Source organism: Haliotis asinina, chromosome 1, assembly GCF_037392515.1.
Source record: "Haliotis asinina isolate JCU_RB_2024 chromosome 1, JCU_Hal_asi_v2, whole genome shotgun sequence".
In the NCBI taxonomy this organism is placed as follows: Eukaryota; Metazoa; Mollusca; class Gastropoda; order Lepetellida; family Haliotidae; genus Haliotis; species Haliotis asinina.
The window spans coordinates 70812368-70831745 of NC_090280.1; the positions used below are offsets into that span (position 1 = coordinate 70812368).

The window sequence follows — 19378 nt, forward strand, 5'->3', positions numbered from 1 at the left end:
CACTTTCATAGTTTACGTGTACATTTCATGGCATGACTGTATTAGTTATAAACACATTAATTAGAAAAATCTAGGGGGAAAGTAGAAGTATGAATAAATCTAATGTGAATGGAATGATATGTATTGATAATAGAGTTGTGACGATGCGCCCATGCCACGATACGATACGTATCATGATACTGGTTGTCCGATACATACGATACAATACGTATCACGATATTTTGTCCTCGTATGCAGAAAAATAAAAGTACTAGAAATAATGTGCTGCTATGTTATCATTTCAGGGAAGGTATTCTTCTACCAAGAAAAATATCACATGTCATCATGAAAGACATTTTATTAAAAATGTTTGGCATGTTTCAGTAAAGTTGTGTTTTCCCAAACAATGGAACAGCAGGGATCAACATTGGCACAACTGTCTTTTTTGCACAGATAACAAAAACATTTGTGAAAATTATCTTAGTCAGAGCATGTCCATAACAATATTTACCATGAAAATAGAAGCATGATAAAACTGCTAAACTCACAACATTTTCAAAGATTTTGAAAGATGTGGCAGTTGCTCATCATTCAAGATTCAATATTAATGATAACTCAACCACATTAAAAATAATGAACAACCACTTGTCAAGATAAGTCAAGTCTTACATTATTGAACTTGCATTTCACAAACATTTGTGGAATATATCAGAACAGCTGTTCCCTTTATGTAATGCAAGGTAGGGTTCCAAAGAATTAGAAGATATATTTTCTATTTGGAATAAAATCATGATATTCTTGTAGGAAATTGCTAAAACCATAATATCTTTCAATTTGAAGGTGACCGTTCATTCATCGCGTCCACCCCATCCGCCACTTTTTTTCTTGTAAATACTACGAGAGTTGGCTTTGCATAGCAACCTGAAACATGACCGTTCCTCGCTGTCGACTTGTTTATCGTAACAATTTTATTGACTAATTTTTTTCAGGTATGGTACAGGGTTATTTTTAGGTATATAAGTATCGTGTTCAATCGATACATGACAATCGTATCGATGTATCGTATCGTGCAGCTCTTGAATCGCGATAACCTGTGTATCGATTAATCGTCACAACTCTAATTGATAAATATTTTTATTTTAACCACTCTTACACTTTGATTACAAATCCAGTATCGTGCATGCATGTATTTAATTGCATGACTGTATTAGTTATAAACACATTGATCAGAAAAACTTTGGGGAACAAGAATAATCAGAAGTTGACATATGCCCCGGCCCCGAACTATTTGAAAGGACAAATCATCTGACAGTTACTTGATGTTTTCTTAGATTAAGTTTGAATCGTTTCCATGGAAGTCATGAAAAATATAAATGTCATATACATGTATCTGTAAACAGCAAACAGCACCTCTTCAAGATCTGTCTCATATATCTGCAAAGATCTGTTGAAAGATATGAAATGGTTTTCGAGTTGTGCTCTGGAAACACAGCCTATCCCTCCATTTTGAGACTAAGTCAGAATTGTTTCAATGGAAACCAGGAAAAATAAAAATGCCAAAACATTGTAAATAGCCAAAGGCACCACTCTGTGGTCTGCCTCAAACATCTGCCATGTTTTGCTGCAAGATCTTGAACAGTTTTCAAGTTGTGCTCCAGAAACGAAGCCCATCTCTCCATTTTGAAACTAAGTCTGAATTGTTTCCATGGAAACCCAGAAAATTATAAATCACAAAAAACTGTAAGTAGCAAAAGGCACCACTTTGGGGTCTGCCACATATATCTACCAAGTTTTGCTGACAGGAACTTTTCAAGATTTGCTCTGGAAACGAAACACACCTTCCACAGACAAAGTCTGAAACATTTCCATGGAAACCAAGAAAATAATAATTCACAAAAGTCTGCAAATACCAAAAGGCATCACTTTAGGGTATCCCCTACATATCTGCCGAATTTTGCAGAAAGATATTTCGAAGTTTTTGAGTTCTGCTCCAGAAACGAAGTCCATCCCTCCATTTTGAGACTAAGGCTGAAACATTTCCAGGGAAAGCGAGAAAATAATATATCATAAAAACCTGTAAATACCAAAAGGCACCACTTTAGGTTCTCACTCATATATGTAACAAGTTTTGCTGAAAAAAATTGAACTTTCTTTTGCAGAAAGATATTTAGTTTTGGACTTCTGCTCTGGAAACGAAGTCCATCCCTCCATTTTGAGACTAAGTCTTAAACGTTTTCTTGGAAACCAAGAAAATGATAAATCACAAAAACATGTAAATAGCAAAAGGCACCACTTTGGGGTCTAAAAACAAAACAAATATATAAATGCCAAAAATCAGCAAAAGGCACAACCATAGGCTGAGATTACTATATCTCTCAAGTTTGGTCTAAAAATATTGAATGGTTTCTGACTTGTGCTCCGGAAACAAAATGATTACAGATGGACGGACAAGGCGTCGACTATATCCCGCCGCATTAAATGCCGGGGGGATAAAAAGAGGTTAACATGTCATGGTGACCTTTTACATAACATCTTGGTCAACCACATTCACTGGTGTCTGCATAATCATTGGGGACTATAGTGCACGAGATATCACTTTCAAAAGAGTTTGAAAAGCTGTGAAAATGTCATGACCTTGAATATAAGATCATGGTCACTCAAATCGACTGATGCCTGTGTAATCCCCCAATGTAGGCTGTCTTATTCAAAGGCATTTGGTACTACTGTTCATGACATATCTCACTAACAAGAACTGGGATGTACGGATGCTGCTGAATACATAGCCTCATATTTCGCATTGCAGCGGGGCTGGGACAATAATGAGTTAGGTTGGTAGAGTACCCATCTAATACGACAGATAGTAAGAGATTGCTGACAGTATATATATGACACACATGTGAATTACAGATAAATAACTTACTAAATAAATGTGGTGCAGCATGTGCATGTTGTGCACTCCCCTGAGCAGGATCAAGGCCAGCAGCTGGATGAGAGGATGCTGCCACAGGTGCTTGGTTCATCATTCTCTGAGGGTTTGCAGACACTGGCATTACCTGCAACATATGAAATATCTATTAAATTGCTGTCTTGTAAACAAGAAATACTGAACGGTTTTTAAGTTCTGCTTTGGAAACGAAGACCATCCCTCCATTTTGAGACAAATTCCGAAACATTTCCATGGAACCTGACAAAATAATAAATCACAACAAGAGTCATCAGAAGATGACATATCCCACCAGCTCACCCACATATTTAAAAAGGGCAAATCTACAAGTAGTATGTAGTTTTGATTTTATAACTCGATGCAAACAAATCTCAGAATCATTTTCTGTCTTGGATGCAAAGGTAGGGGGCGAACCATCAGATTTAGTATATACAAAAGGCTTCCACAATGCTCGCTTTGCACTCACAAGCAACATATTAAGCCCGAACTGCGGGGTCTGGAGGAAATCTGGGTATGGTGACACCATCAATTGAAACTTAAAGGCAACTGACGGCATCATGATGAGATTCCTACACATTTTCCATACAACTAATTGAAAATTGTTTATCACACAAGGTCACTGCAGGTCTGCGAGTTTGTTGAGGGGTTAGAGTGAAGTAGATGGCTTTTGGTAACTTTTAATTGCTTGGTATGAATTAACTACAAGTTTAAGAATGAGTTTGGTGTTCAGCTTAAGACTAACCACAAGTCTTTCATGTGTTAAAATGGTTAAAAGTGTACAAAAAATGTGTTTATTTGATCTTTAACAGAAGAAAGATATCAACTGGGGTCTACACACACCTTAAGACACACTGACACAAGCCCTATTAGTAACTGACTGGATGAGGGAATATGGTTTTATAGCACATGTAGTAATATTCCTCCAATATCACAGCTACACACATTGTACTAAATGGGAAATCAAACCTGAGTCTGCAGTTTGACAAGAAAATGCTTTAACTGCAAGGCTAACCTTTCGCCATCCCCATTTCTATCTATCATGAACAAGTGCTGAAGATCAGAAGAACAGCACCAAGTTGGCAAAATACTTTCCAAGAATTTGCAGTCAAAGACAGCATCATGGCACAAAATGTTATCTAAATCCAAATGACACAAACTGGGGGTGGTGATGTGAGCTAAAATGCTGTGGGAGCGCATTACCTGATAACCTGCTGCAGTTTGTTGGTGCATGACAGCAGACTGCATGATAGGATACGGAAGGTACTGTTGTGTTTGCACTGTTGCATTTGCTAAAAGGGGTTGACCAGTTGCATGTTGAGCCGCAGCTGAGAAATCTTGTCTTGGCTGTACTGATACAACAGCTGAAATTGAAACACATCTACAAATTCATTTGCATCAGATAAAAAACATTATTAGAAGACAAATACCCGTAGACAAAACATTAAATGAAATCTAATACATCTTTTTATCAAAGAATGATGAGAATCCTACATCCATTGGCCCAAATCATCAATATATTTCCAACAGAACAGCTATGCAATAAGATTACATGCACTGGGAAGAGACTTCTGTTGCTTGCTGGCTGAAATTTTACTTCTGAAATCTATCTCTATTTAACTAAACTCTTATACAACAGTAACCAGAAGCTTTTACTGCACTGACACTGGCCTCCATGAAGGATTAGATTTTATACTTCAAATGGTGTATGATGTGCTTTACAAGCTGATATTTTCCGTTAATAAGTTTGCCACTTGTCCATTATCATATCTTCTTAGTTTTTTCTTTTGTTCTGTCTTGGCGTTGTTACATGTGGATGTCAAAAATGTGGCCGATCGATGACGTCATTTGTGTTCTGTTAGCATCTCACCGGAGCAGAAATGGTGTTCTGGTGACAGTGGAAATGTGCAGCCACTTGTTGTTGCGACATTCCCCTACGGACCATTCCAATGGCCTCAAGACGTTGAGCAGACATTAGAATAGCTATGCTATGCATTTCAATAGCTGTTCAATTTTTTTAACAATTGCAAGAGCAGATAGAGCTCTCCGAAGTGACAGAATTGTGTGGCTTTCATTTGCTCTTTTTCTCTTCCCTGGAATGCACGTGCAACAACGTATCTCAAGGATGAAACCACTGACGTCATGGAACATGGCACTTGCATGCATGTTGGAAACATGTCACTAATCTCCGAGCATAAATCCTCATGTGTCTGTACAGGATTGATAAGTTCAGATTATTGCAAAAAAAAGAAGCTGTTAACTCAGAAAACTTCTTCCACTCTGGGGTTCATAAATCCCACCTCCTGATGCCCAGGACAAGTCAGTTTTCATTTTGGGCAATCAAATAATGGCATCTTACTTGCCTGTTAGATAATTCTTTCTACTTATGGTTTCAAACTGCAAACAAACCTGGATTTTACTTTATATCTGCTCATATGTAGTTATTAAATTTCACATTAATAATAAATTAAAGTTATCATTCTTAGAAATTTATCACTCTTTGATAAATAGTCCAGTAAACACTAACATCAAACATTGTGTCATAACAACAGGTCTAGTGGAAAACTACACAAGACAAGTTACTTTCTTGAAAGCACTTGCCCTGTGGCAACTGGCTTTTCAACCTTTTTTGAACCCCTGTTCACTTCATCACACCAGATTCTAAATGCCAGTTAATGAAGTTATCTGACCCAGTTGATGACATCAGCTACACTGTTTACAGATAGAATGTTCTAAATCTGAACAAATTATACCTCTTTTTGGATATCTATTTCCTTGGTTTTGAGCTGTCTGAGGCGGTCCTACAGGCACCATGTTACTTGGGAGAATCAATGAACTATACATAGGCACAATGGGCTGTACAACAGGACTCTGAGTTTGAGGCCTTGGTGGAGTAGGTGTTTGGGGCACTGGCTTCTGAAATGGAAGAAAAAAGATTATATATCTTAATACCTCTGTTGCAGAAATCAAGTTTTTATACTTATTCTGAAATCTGTCTAGGACAGAAATTAATGTCTCTTCCTCAACCTGGCATAACTGTGCTGAGGTGAGCGTCTATCTTGGATAAGAACATGTAAAGTACAAAACAACATACATCACATTGAATCTCAAGTTCTTTGTTTGTGTACAATCATGTCAGCACTAGGCCAATGGCAAAAAATTGTTTCAGATTTTCAAAACATTCCTGCTGTGGTTTATCCCATTGGGAATTAGTTTCCTTCTTTCACACTGCTCTGAGTGGCTCATACACTGTACTTAAAGGTCACATGCAACGTAAAATACAACTTTGCAGATTCTGATACCTTTCAATAAGCATTTACCGAAACAAATCATCACATGTCAGCCCTAGTACAAAATATTGCACTTTTGAATCGTGATTGTATGCTTATAATTTTGTTTGTTTATTTTTTTACAAGCAGCAATGTATATTATATGTCATGAATAATTGATAATTGTATTTCAATTATGTTTGATTTTTTGGCTGCATGTGACCTTTAACTTAGTTATGAATTAAGCCCGTTACTCCACTTATCCAAGGAAATGATGGATATCCTCTTTGTTTTCAACAACAGTGCTGAGCTGATTCGAGTCATGTTGAAGTCCATTCCTAATAATAATGTGACCTAAATATTTGACCATGCTGTTTAAATTGGCACTTATCAAAATTAACTCCAAAGCTGCACTCAACTGCAGTTTTCCCAGAAATTACTGAGAAATCTTCATTTTCTAATAATACTGATAAACTATTTTAAAAATAGGTGTTACTCCCAACAATTGAGTGCAATAAGGTACTCAATATGTGAGGCAACTTTTGTAAGAAGGCTTCCTTTGCTGACACGACAGATTTGACAACAGAAGAGAAAAGAACGCTGGTTCTAGAGGATTTTAAAAGGAGTGTGACTAATACAAAAGCATTATCTGGTACACATGATATTGCTCTGTCTGCAATGCAGAACTTTGAAGAATATTTAGTGAGTTGGGATTGCGTACAAGAAGTTTTGTTCTACAGATCACCTGTGACGATTACCAGTAGGTGAAAACTGTAAAGTGTTGAGAAAATTAGAAATGAAATTAATAAAGGAAGTCCTCAAGTAAGTAATGAAACCCTTCCACAGGAATTACAGAGACTTAACCGGATGAAATATTGTGGAATTCCTTCACCACTGATGAAAGATGAACAGAAAGAAGATGTTTAAAAAGGTGTAAGGTTCACAAAAATTGGGATAATGTTTTCTTTTCTGATGAAACTTCTGTCTGGCTTTTTCATAGCTGTATGAAAAGTTGGACAAAAGATACCATGAAACCTGTCGACCAACACTCAAAACAATTCACACGTGGAGGTGAATATCATCACAAGGATCGATGCTGTTGTGTCTTTCCAATGGACAGAGGAATGATATGATGACATCTTAAATTATCAGCTCCTTCCAAAAGCCCAAATACTGTCTGAAGATAATTGGATTTTCCAGCCTGATAACTAACAACCCCAGATGGCTATACAAAACAGTGGTTGTAAGACGAAAATATTGAAGTTAGGATTAAAGAAGGACAGAATATACCAACATGGTCTTTGAAATATTGAGTCAGTATATATCACTTGTGTATTGCAGGCCAAGGAGGTATCACAAAGTAATGAATGATTGTAAGAGAATACTATCTCAATATATTTAAGTAAAACGTTTTTAGCTAATATACATGCATTAGATATTTGCTGAAACAACTTTCTCAGTAATTTCTCAAAAACGTATACTTCCTGAGTTTGCTTCTTTCCTCCTACAAGTAAGTTATCCAGGATTGCACGTGTACTGTGTACCCTTTCTAGTATAGTGACTACCATTTGTTGCAACATTTCTGGCAATGACTTCATCCCTAAAGGAAAGTGTAGATAAACAGGAGACTGGATTCATAGTTCATGTGTATCTGCAGATAATCTGACTTGGAATTAAGGACTGAGAAGAAGATTCACCTCTTCTATTGTTGGTATGGGGTATTGCTTTGAGTAGGAGCATCTTTGGTTGACAGAATCCATGCGAAGATAATTCAAATCTCATGGCTTTTGTTTCCAATAAATGTTATGAGAATACGTATTTTCTGAACATCTGAATTTGAAGTGAGAGGTCCTTGAAACATGCTTTAAGCTTCTTATGTTCCACTCCTTATTAAGATTAATAAATTGTTATCTACTGACATGCTGCCCAGTACAAATACTTCACTGAATTTCATACTCAGTGATTTGCTTGCTTGTTTCGGCAACCTTTCACAGTACCATGCAGTTTTTCTAGTCAAATGACTTTTCCCTTGACAGGATCACCTTCACTTCTTTTCCAACAAAATTTGCCTATTTCTGATTAAAATGTACAATTCCCCTTATCATTAGGCAAAAGTTGGTAAAAAAACATGATTTGTACTGTAGTTTTTTACTAACACCATGTATCATTTACGGATGACATACAATCTCAAGATGTACTACTGCGGTAAACATCAATGGATTACAGAGAGCATGGGGAAAACACATAGCAAAACTATTTGCAGTGAGGCTAAGTCTTAAATAGTTCTTATGAATATGGTACATACAATATTCCGAAATAATAATTCAACTTACCATAAAGACTGTGCAAGTATAAGTGTTGGGAACAGACCTTTAAAAGCATGATTGACTATCCATGTCTTCTGTCCATCAATTATCGATATATGATCAACTACAACTATATATTTATGAACCCAAGACCAGCTGACGAGACAAATGCTACACGATCACATGTAACAAAGATATGTCATATGACACGAGAATGACACCGATTCTTCTTTTGAACTGGATTAAAAAACACTTTGACAAAAGGATATTGAAAATCATGGAGTATCTTACAACCAGTATGAACTTAGATCACTATTTTTATAGCCAAATGATATGTATGTCAATTATTAGTGTGTGTGAAAACTGAGAGACGTTGAACTCAAGATCTACGTATCAAATTTGACGCAGAAATCAGAATAGAATGTCCATATATGGGGTAGATGTCAATAAATAAAGTTATACATTTCCAACTTTGTGAATTCGACAAGAATTGAACAATTCGCTCGTAGTGAAGGAAAGCTGGCTTTTTGTTGACAGTCTGACCAGCCAATCAAAGCGGTTGTTTCCATCACATTATATTTTCAGGAGTATTCATTGTTTTTGGAACCACGTTTTCATAACATAATACATTTACTAAACCTCAACCAATGCTTGCATATTCAAACATTTAATTAACCCTGGGTCTAAATAATATAAGTATCCATGCTGAAACTGTTATTATATTGCAAGCCACCACCAGAGCAAGAAGAAAACGACGGCTCCCTGCTAGTTATAAACAGGCTTGACTTCCAGTATTACGGCTGCTTTCGTGAGCCAACCTGGAGGTATTCATAAACTTGCATGTACTTCAATCATTGTTATTTTTGAAGATAGTATAGTGTAATTGATTCAAGATTTTTTCAATTGATTATCTGAGTTGGATTGTAAAATGATCAATAAACCTATTTTTTGATCGTTTGGTGCACAACTAGCAAGCATGTACGAATACACCTGTCACAGCAAGCATACACGAATACACCCATCGGTGCAAGCATACATGAATACACCCATGAGTACCAGAATTACCTGTGATCTTGATTGACCTGTTGGGACAAATTCTCTGGCCATTGGATTCAATTTGGACCGCCTGAAATGACATTAACGCAATAGATAAAACAGTACATAAACAAGCATATTTTGCACCAAATATTAACAAGCAATACACAGGACTTTCACATTAATGTCATAGTGTATGAAATATGCAAAAACAGTAATGAAGAAATTGATTACTGAAAAACATTCAAGGGAAGTCTATGCAGAAAATCAAGTGAAGATATTTTGTGGACAATCTCCAAATGCAGTTTACAAGCTTAAGTTTTCAAAGCATCGCCACGACCTTGCAAATTATGTGAAGGTCACCAAAATTAACTGGGCCCTCTACCTTCCCTCAATGAAGCTTCACATCAAATATGAAGAAAATCCAACAAAAAGCTTCTTGTGGTATCTCTCTGACAATCTTAACATGCAACTTAACATGATTAAATCTTTGAAGTGTCACCATGACCTTGAAATTAATATATAGGTCACCGCAAATAGACTTGGCCCTGCACTATCCTTATTTAAAGCTTGGTGTTGAAAATGATGAAAATTCAGTGAATGGCTCTTGAGATATCTCACTGACAAGGTAAAACATCAAATGCAAATGAAGATGAACGTCAAACATTCTTATATTGTGATGAACCTTGGTACCAAATATGAAAAGAATCTAGTCAATGGTTCTTAAAGGGGCACTGATGCGGAGCGAATAATGTTTCTCACCAACAGTCTAATTACGAAACCAAGTAGCAAATTGGTCATCACCCGCTCCCTCGACCGTGACGGACAAAGGGACTGGGCTCCTGTCCACATTAGCAGAATTTCTTCACCCTAAAAATGAGGAGGCCGGATGCTCATCACATGCTGTTATTTAAAAATACCCATGGTATTCCTTATCCGATTGTAACAAAATATCCCAGCAGTTTTTTTTCTTCTGATGCCTGGATGGTATAGTGACTGATCCAATTTGATCCTATTTCTGTGTTTTTCACCTCGACATTTAATCACGTCATGTGAAAATATGATGTCTACTTACATGTAGCAAGCCAAGTCCGAAAGATTGCAAAGCTTTACATTTAGATAGTTTTGAGGGTTGGCCCAGCTGTCATAGCAAACATCATTCGTAAATTATCATTCTGGCTTACTATCTATGATAATACAAAACACACAGTTGATTTATCTGAATTCGTAAACTAATAACAACGACTTTGCAATTGGTAGAGAAATCTGAAACTTTTCTTACGTAAATAAAAACTGATTATACCCATTTACCCAGGTACAAAGCAAATAGCTATGTGCATTTCTTATGTAACGACGAAGTTTCGTTGGTATCCTCAAAACAGTTTCAGCCCAAAAGTGTTTTCCCGGCTGCATGTGACAGAGATTACATCTCAATGGTATCGTTTGATGGTATAAACCTACACGTGTTATTTGTTATCATTCACTTGATGGTAAGTTAATGAATTTTTTATCGGGTGTAAATAGTGGTAACACCACTAAAATTACTTTGACATAGGTTCCCATCTGGCGTTTCTCTTGTCTGGAGTAAAAACTCAACATTATAAATTCAGGTCTGTAGTGGCAAATGTATTGCATGTTATGTAATAAGTGCATGTAAGTGATACAAGAGGGTTTATCAGCTGAATTACAAAAATAAACATCGATCAAAGAATTAACCGATAACACTCTGATTGATTAATTACAGTGGAATCTGTCAAATTCGGACCTTGGGTAAACCAGTTTTCTTTACAATTCAGACCTTAGTGGTGGTCCCGGCAGAACTTAGTTAAGTTATCATTACACAAACGCTGAATAAATCGGACCCTGTATAATTCGGAATTTGGACTAAAATCTTGGCCAGACAAGGCAACTGACTATGAAAACATGCTGATTACGTCAGTCTTCCTGCCGAAGACGGAGTGAGTGGCCAAATTAGCGGTCCCCGACTTCAAGCAGATTATCGGGTTAATCAGTAAACAAACAACTCAACCAAGAGGACACGGTTCAGTGTCACTCAGCGTCACTTTCATAGAGTTGCTTTGTCAAAGGGAATGTTAATAACACTTGGTGATTTATGTGCCATCCCTGAAATAGATGTCAAAGACAATATAACTTCATAAGGCCTGTGACCCTTTTGTGGAGCTTGATAATGACATATAAAAGAATCAAGAGGTCCTGAACTTTCCTTACAGTAGTAGATGAAATTGGGATTTTGGTCTTTTCAAGGCTGAAATATAACCTGAGGTTCCAAATTCCTTAAAATCCACTTGCAACTTCAAGGAAGTAGCTTGTGCTGACTAACTTTCCACTTGCCCTAAATTTATGATACAATGTTTTATGTTAAAGTTTACTTGACTATTTATCAAAGAGTGATAAATTCCCAAGAACAATAACTCTACTTCTTTATTAATGTGAAATTTAATAGCTACATTATGTGCAGACATGAAAAGAAATCCAAGTTTATTAGCAGTTTCTGACAGTTCCAATAAGTGGAAATTATTTAATAGCCTATGGACAAGTAAAATGCCATTATTTCATTGCCTGAAATGAAAACTGACTACAGGCATCTGACTGTAGTCTCAGGCATCAGGCGATGGGATTTTAACCCCTGTTTGATATGTCATATCAAGAGTTGTCGTGACATCCTTCATCCTTTTGGATGATTGCAGATCAAACAATATCACCCAATATTATCTCCTTAGAATTGTCAGAGACAAGAATCTAACTGTGGTGACCTTGAAAATAAGGTCAAGGTCACCAAAACAGATTGTTGTCTGCATAATTCCCCAAGGTAGGCCGTCACCAAATTTGAAGATACTGGGTACAATAGTTCATGAGATATCGAGTTGACAAGAATCTGAGCAGTGGCCAAAGTTCATGAGATATCCTGTTAACAAGAATTGGGACCTATGTACGAATGTACGCACAGCTGCCACTGAATACATAGTCCCCTGCTCCGCGTTGCAGCGGAGGACAACAATGCATTCACACCAAACTGCCACACAACAGCTCGGACAATTCTAAGGTTGATATCAATTAGTGGCAAAATCCTATGCAATCAATTGAGGGAGCTGCTAGTATCCAGGGATTGGGGAAGAGACAATGAGCCGTTTTCAGGATTATTAGCCATTTTCTGAATTTTGAACGGGCCACTGTATCAATAGTAAACCTTCCAAATTATAATGGGCCATTTTTCATTCAAATGTGGAAAATGTGCCCCTGCCTTTCCCAATCCCTGGTATCTCTAGCAATACACCCAGGTTGCTTCCATGTGATCAATAAACACACCTAGGTTGGAACAAACACAATCTAAGGGTTAAATGACATGACTGTGCCAGTTTACTCTTCACAGAAGAATCAAAGAATTATCTGAAGTATTCTAATGGTCATGAATGTATCTAAAGACAGAGTGCAAGTGAGCATGGTTTTACGCCATTTTTTTGCAATATTACAGTAATATCATGGAGGGGAACACCACTACCCACTAGGCTAATCTGAAGTGGAGGTGGGGTGGAATGATCTCATTATTGCTGAAGACAGTTTCAATGGCATACATAACTGTGACATCATTGTGTTTTAACTCATTAAGCCCAAGAGCCACTTCACTGCTCAACACCTTGAACCCCATGCTGATTGCCTGGCTGGCTGTGGTGAGACTAATTAGGGCTATTCACGCCTGATATCCCTGTCAGGTTTCGGAGATTAAAGGAAACTGTCTCGTCATACGAGGAAGTCCTGATTGTTCAATTGTTTAGTTGCGTTGTAAAGGTGTATGTTGAAAGAAAGCACGAGTGAACACATGTCATATATGTAACGTTTTACGTAATTTTATTGCACCTTCTCTTGTTGACTTTTGGTGGCGTGTGCATGTGTATTTTCTTAACACATGTTTGCATTCTTTGTATGTAAGACATACTTAAACAAATTGTCCCTTTCATATCATTGTGTGAGGTTAAATTGTTCAAAACATATATGTCAATGACAGTAAAGAAGAATTTACGCATATGCCTAATAATCTTCTATGAAAGAAGCGTTTCAGTGTATACTGAATATTTTAAGGTGAGTACTAATAAGCTAGTGTGTGACTTACATGGAACAGATTCACAGTTTGTCACTTTGGTTCATCTAGATTTAACACAAAAATACACGTTATTACACAAACATACATGTATACATATTGTATAGTGCTATTCCTTGCACATACATAAGACAAAGGGTCATGGGATGGGCGTCATCAAAGTTCCCGAATAGGATGTTTTGTATCTAAACTGTTCAGTATAGTCCCTGATTTGTTATCTATGACCAATCGTATCATGAGATACCTGTCATATAGGAAGTGACATTTGATGGGGCATGGGCTAAATTTCTGAAGAGCACAAAAGGTCACTAGACAGCTTGGATACAGACTGACTATTGGTTAGATCGCTGACCAACCGATAAGCTGGATTTCAGCTTTATCAATTCTAGCTATCATGAAAAAGTTTGTGTATCGTGTACATACATAATTGTAAGGATGCCTGAAATGTACATGTAGGACTAAACAAGCACTTTGACGAGTTTATTTTTCTTTAAAGCGCTCAAAGAGCTACAATCTGATTATTTTTACCTCGGATAACCAAATCCAACCATTGAGTAGAGATAGTATTTATTTCCACATATAGTTTGCTCACACTACTTGTACATCAAAGATAATGGCTTGCTGAACATTTCAATATAATCTGCACATTGTTACGAATAAATATCATAATTCAAGTACATGTATTATAGATTTAAAAAAAGTTACACGATACTGATTTATTGTGATGTATACACTTGCAGTTGAATCTCCCCAAATATTTATGAAGATGGGCATACTTATATTTGTTTTAAAAGCAAACGACAATCAGAAGATTAACAATGGGTGTGACTCCACAAAACAGGTTGTCCAATGATGTAACAGCGTTTTAGTTTGTTTTACACTTGTCAGGGGACAAAACTTTACCTGGACATGCATTCTGCCAGAGGCTGTTATTTTGAGGTTGAAAGAGGGGTTCATATATCTCATTTAGTGTTGTCTGATTGAATGACTATACGCATCAATTCTGTAACTGACATATTATCCTCCTTTTATTGACAATGGATCTGATACACGTGATCAATACACTGGATAAGATAATTACAGAGATCAAATACAAACGTTTCTTACACAATGCTTATGTAAATTGCATTGAAAAATCACATTTCAAATCAAGATGTACAAAATGCTCCAGTTACCTTCGTATGGTTTATGTGTACTATATATGTATACTATGAGTAGATGCAAGAGTTATCACTTCATACTCAATTATGTATTATTGTCAACTTTAACAAGAGTCATCAGAAGATGACATATCCCCCCTGCCCCCACATATTTGAAAGGACAAATCATCGGACAGTTACTGATTTTGTTTTTAGACCAAGTCTGAATTGTTTCCATGGAATGCATGAAAAATATAAATGCCATATATCTGTAATCAAAAACAAGAGTCATCAGAAGATGACATATCCCCCCCGGCCCCCAGCAAAAGGCACCACTTTGGGGCCCGCCACACATTTGCAGAAACGTTTTGCAGTTTTGTAGAAAAATATTGAACGGTTTTTGAGTTATGCTCTGGAAACGAAGCCCGCCCCACTATTTGACTAACACCAAAATGTTCCATGGGAAAAACAAAAAAAATAAAAATGCCAAAGCTCTGTAAATAGCAAAAGGCACAACTATAGGTTGTGATCATTAGATCTATCAAGTTTGGTCTAAAAATACTGAACGGTTTTTCTGAGTTATGCTCCGGAAACAAAATGATTACGGACGGAGGGACAAGGCATCGACTATATGCCCCCGCATTACATACCGGGGGGATAAAAAGCTAATCTTTGATCATTACTGCTAAATTGATTGAAATAATAGGTACAGTACGAATTCAAAATGTAAAATGCATATGCGAGTCTCTTGCTGAATGAGAGGTACTTTCTGCTGACGACCATGCGGCCAAGAGGTGCTTTTTATTACCCCTAATACGCAGTTCTCGCTGTGAGAAGCTAATTAATTTGCCACACATACAGGTCTCTCGGCCTTGATGAGTTAACAGCATAGTTTTCACAGAGGAATCTTGTTAACAGCTGTTCATCAAAAGGGTGCAGGTACCCATGGGGAGAGTTTCTTCTGGAGTTCTCAAGCGTACAGCCCTTACCGTGACAACACAGTTGATGTCAAAGGTCACATGCAACGTAAAACACAACTTTGCAGTTTCTGATACTTTTAGGTATGCACTTACCGAAACAAATCATGAAAATTGCCAATTCAGTCTCTACAGTTGAAATAAACGCGATGAAAAAAAAGCCTGCAAAATCAGAGTTCAAACGATTCACTAAATTCCCCCCAGCGCTGGGGGGAAAACTGGTTTCAACAGCTGTGCTGAGCTTCGCCCATAACGCATGCGCAGTGAATATTTTCGCGGAGCTTGTTTGAAGTATGAGGTCGTGAGCAGTAGTCTAATGTTGGTTGTGTACACAAACAAGTAAATAATCTACTCGCTACATAAAAAAACTTGTTGATTGTAGTAAGCAGCCTCTGTCTCAGAGAAAGCTCAATGTCTGGTTTATTGACACCTGTATGTCTGCCTGCCTGTCTGATAAAGACAATATACAATAGACAGCTTCAATCATTGACCACATGCAATTTGAACTTAACACCTATCAGGCTATACGCCATAAACAAAATAAATTGATTTATGACTAGTGCACCCGAGTCCAGTCTCTGCCACATTATGTAATTAGGCAGGTGTGATACTTGTACACACAAGTTTTTTTGTCTGTGAGTTGCAAGCAAACTACAGCCAATTTTTCGGATGACTGGATTTGACGGAAACTGGTGCAAACTCTTTCAAGTCCTGCTTTGTACTTGGACGAATGACAGTTTCCAGTCAGGCAGTAGTTCACCATATCTGCTGAAATGATTTTTGATTTGATCGAACTCAAATTCAGAGAAGGTGTATTTACAAAACCCAACATCTCTATATACATTCTCTAGGGATAATAACTTATTCTAGTGTATATGATTTTGTTTGACAATGGTATATGAATCCATACTGAAACAATACATCAAGTACAATTAAAGAAGTTGTTATCCATACAGAATCTTACTTTCTTGTGACTCGCCATACTTATTAAAGGCCCATCAAACAGATCATCTTTCTGTACACATAATGAACCCTCAGCATATCAGCAAATGAACAGGCCAATCGGAAGTCGTCGTTACACTGAGTGCACAGCCACCCGTTATGACTGGGTTCGGTATCCCCGAGGGCTTCGTTTCGACTGGGTTCGGTGTCCCCGAGGGCTTCGTTTTGAGGGAAGCAAGCCCAAGTACAAAATATAGCACTTTTGAATCGCGATTGCACACTTATAATTTTGTTTATTTGTTTTTTAATAAGCAGCAACGTATATTAGATGTCACGAATAAGTGATAATTGTGTTTTAATTATGTTTGATTTTTTGGTTGCATGTGACCTTTAATAAGACAATTGAAAAATGTATCTGCATCATGCTTTAATTGCAAGATGAATACATCAAGGAAAACTATCAAAAATCTTGTCTAGGTGTGGTTGTATCTAGTCAACTATGAGCCGCAATTTAGTTATAAAGTATGAAAAAAATTAGTGTATCTGGACCTAAATCATGAGAAACATAGGTATATAAACCTGTGACATAAATGGTAGAGTTTTTTCCCATTGCTGATGAGACGGCTCAAATATATGCAAAGAGACAAGCAACTTACTCAGCGATGTTAGGCTTAAGGTCATCTTTTGTTTCATCTTCTGGATGTTTCTCATCATTTTTCTCAGATGCTCTTGTTTCTTTTAGTTCTTCTGTCAACTGCAAAGAGAAATAGTCATGGTAATGTAGCATTATGCATCATGTCATGTCTTGTCCAAGCACGGGAAATAGTATCCTTGTTTCTATGTAACTAGGAGAAGAGTTTGAGTGTATTCAGCCCATTTCTCACAGTAAGTAGAAGTTATTAAGCCCAGTTCCTTCAAATTTCCCAAATAACAAATCAGATGTTCTTTCAAACAATTTGCAATTACCAATGCATGATGTTCTTTCTTTGTAATAAAACAAAACAAACTAAAACAAACTTGAAATATCAATGAATGGATAAATGCCTCTCTTTGACTAAATATGTTATAATACATGGTGTCTGCTATGGCTTAAACTCATAATATTAGGGGTCCCCAAATACACTGACAAATAATTTAGCATTATTTCACATAAAAAACAAGAGTCATCAGAAGATGACATATTCCCCCCGCCCCCACATGTTCGAAAGAACAAATAATCTGAGAGTTACTCATTGTTATTTTTAGACTAAGTTTGAATTGTTTCCATGGAATTCATGAAAATTATAAATGCCATATATCTGTAATCAGTAAAGTCACAATTTCAAGGTCTGTCTCGTTTATCTGCCAAGATCTGTCGAAAGATATGAAATGGTTTACGAGTTGTGCTCTGGGAACGAAGCCCATCCCTCCATTTTGAGACTAAGTCCGAAATGTTTCCATGGAAACCAAAAAATAATAAATCACAGAAAAGGCACCACTTTGGGGTCTGCCACACATATCTAGAAAGTTTTACTAACAGGTATTAAGAAGTTTTTGAGTTCTGCTCCGGAAATGAAACACACCTCTTACTTTTCAGACTAGGTCCAAAATGTTTCATGGAAACCGAGAAAATAATACAGCACAAAAACCTCTACATAGCAAAAAGCACCACTATAGGTTCAGACTGATATATCTACCAAGTTTTGCAGAAAATCATTGAACGTTCTTTGAGTACTGCTCCGGAAACAAAGCCCACCCCACCTTAAGACTGACACCAAAATGTTCCATGGAAAAACAAAACAAGAGTCATCAGAGAATTACATATCCCCCCCGGCCCCCACATGTTTGAAAGGACAAATAATCTGAGAGCTACTCATTGATTTTTTTAGACTAAGTTTAAATTGTTTCCATGGAATTCATGAAAATTATAAATGCCATATATCTGTAACCAGCTTAGTCACAATTTCATATATCTTCCAAGATTTGTTGAAAGATATGAATTGGATTTCAAGTTGTGCTCTGGGAACGAAACCTACCCCTCTATTTTGAGACTAAGTCCGAAACGTTTCCATGGAAACCGAGAAAGTAATAAATCACAAGATCATGTACATAGCAAAAGGCACCTGAAAGCTTGTGACTGATATATCTAACAAGTTTTGCAGAAAAATATTGAACGGTTTTGGAGTTCTGCTCCAGAAACGAAGCCCATTCCTCCATTTTGACACTAAATCCGAAACATTTCCATGGAAACCCAGGAAATAATAAATCACAAAAACCTTTAAAAACCAAAAGGCACCGCTTTGGGGTCTGCCACACATATGTACCAAGTTTTGCTAAAAAATATTGAATTTTTTTTTAGTTCTGCTCCAGAAATGAAGCCCATACCTCTTCTTTCTTTTATTCAGGAGTATGTAGGCCATCGGCCCATAATACATAGCATTGTAGGAGTTATTTTGCAGCCAACAAACGGCTTTTATGGAAGACATACATTGCAAGATTTCTTAATCCCACTGGGTTGTCTACAGACATCAATGCATTGAATTTAAACAGAGTAGGAGGGTTATAATAATACTGAGGAATATAAAGAGTGCACAGATGATTATAAGCTGGACAAAATAAGAGAAAGTGGTATTCATTTTCAATATGGTTACCTGAGCACATATTAAATTATCTGAGATATCTAGGTATATTATG

At 36.9% G+C, this 19378-nt stretch overlaps 1 protein-coding gene across 2 annotated transcripts in view; it reads right to left on the minus strand.

The window, feature by feature from the left end:
• The window catches only part of LOC137296459 (ataxin-2-like protein), a 104542-nt gene that overhangs the window by 16714 nt on the left and 68450 nt on the right, over positions 1 to 19378 (minus strand). For both annotated transcript variants that reach the window (XM_067828252.1, XM_067828257.1), the window contains exons 12-16: positions 17362 to 17459; positions 9561 to 9621; positions 5674 to 5836; positions 4124 to 4284; positions 2900 to 3032 (exon numbers count right to left, since the gene is read on the minus strand). In XM_067828252.1, coding sequence (XP_067684353.1) covers positions 2900 to 3032; positions 4124 to 4284; positions 5674 to 5836; positions 9561 to 9621; positions 17362 to 17459 — 616 coding nt within the window. The remainder of the gene's footprint in view (positions 1 to 2899; positions 3033 to 4123; positions 4285 to 5673; positions 5837 to 9560; positions 9622 to 17361; positions 17460 to 19378) is intronic.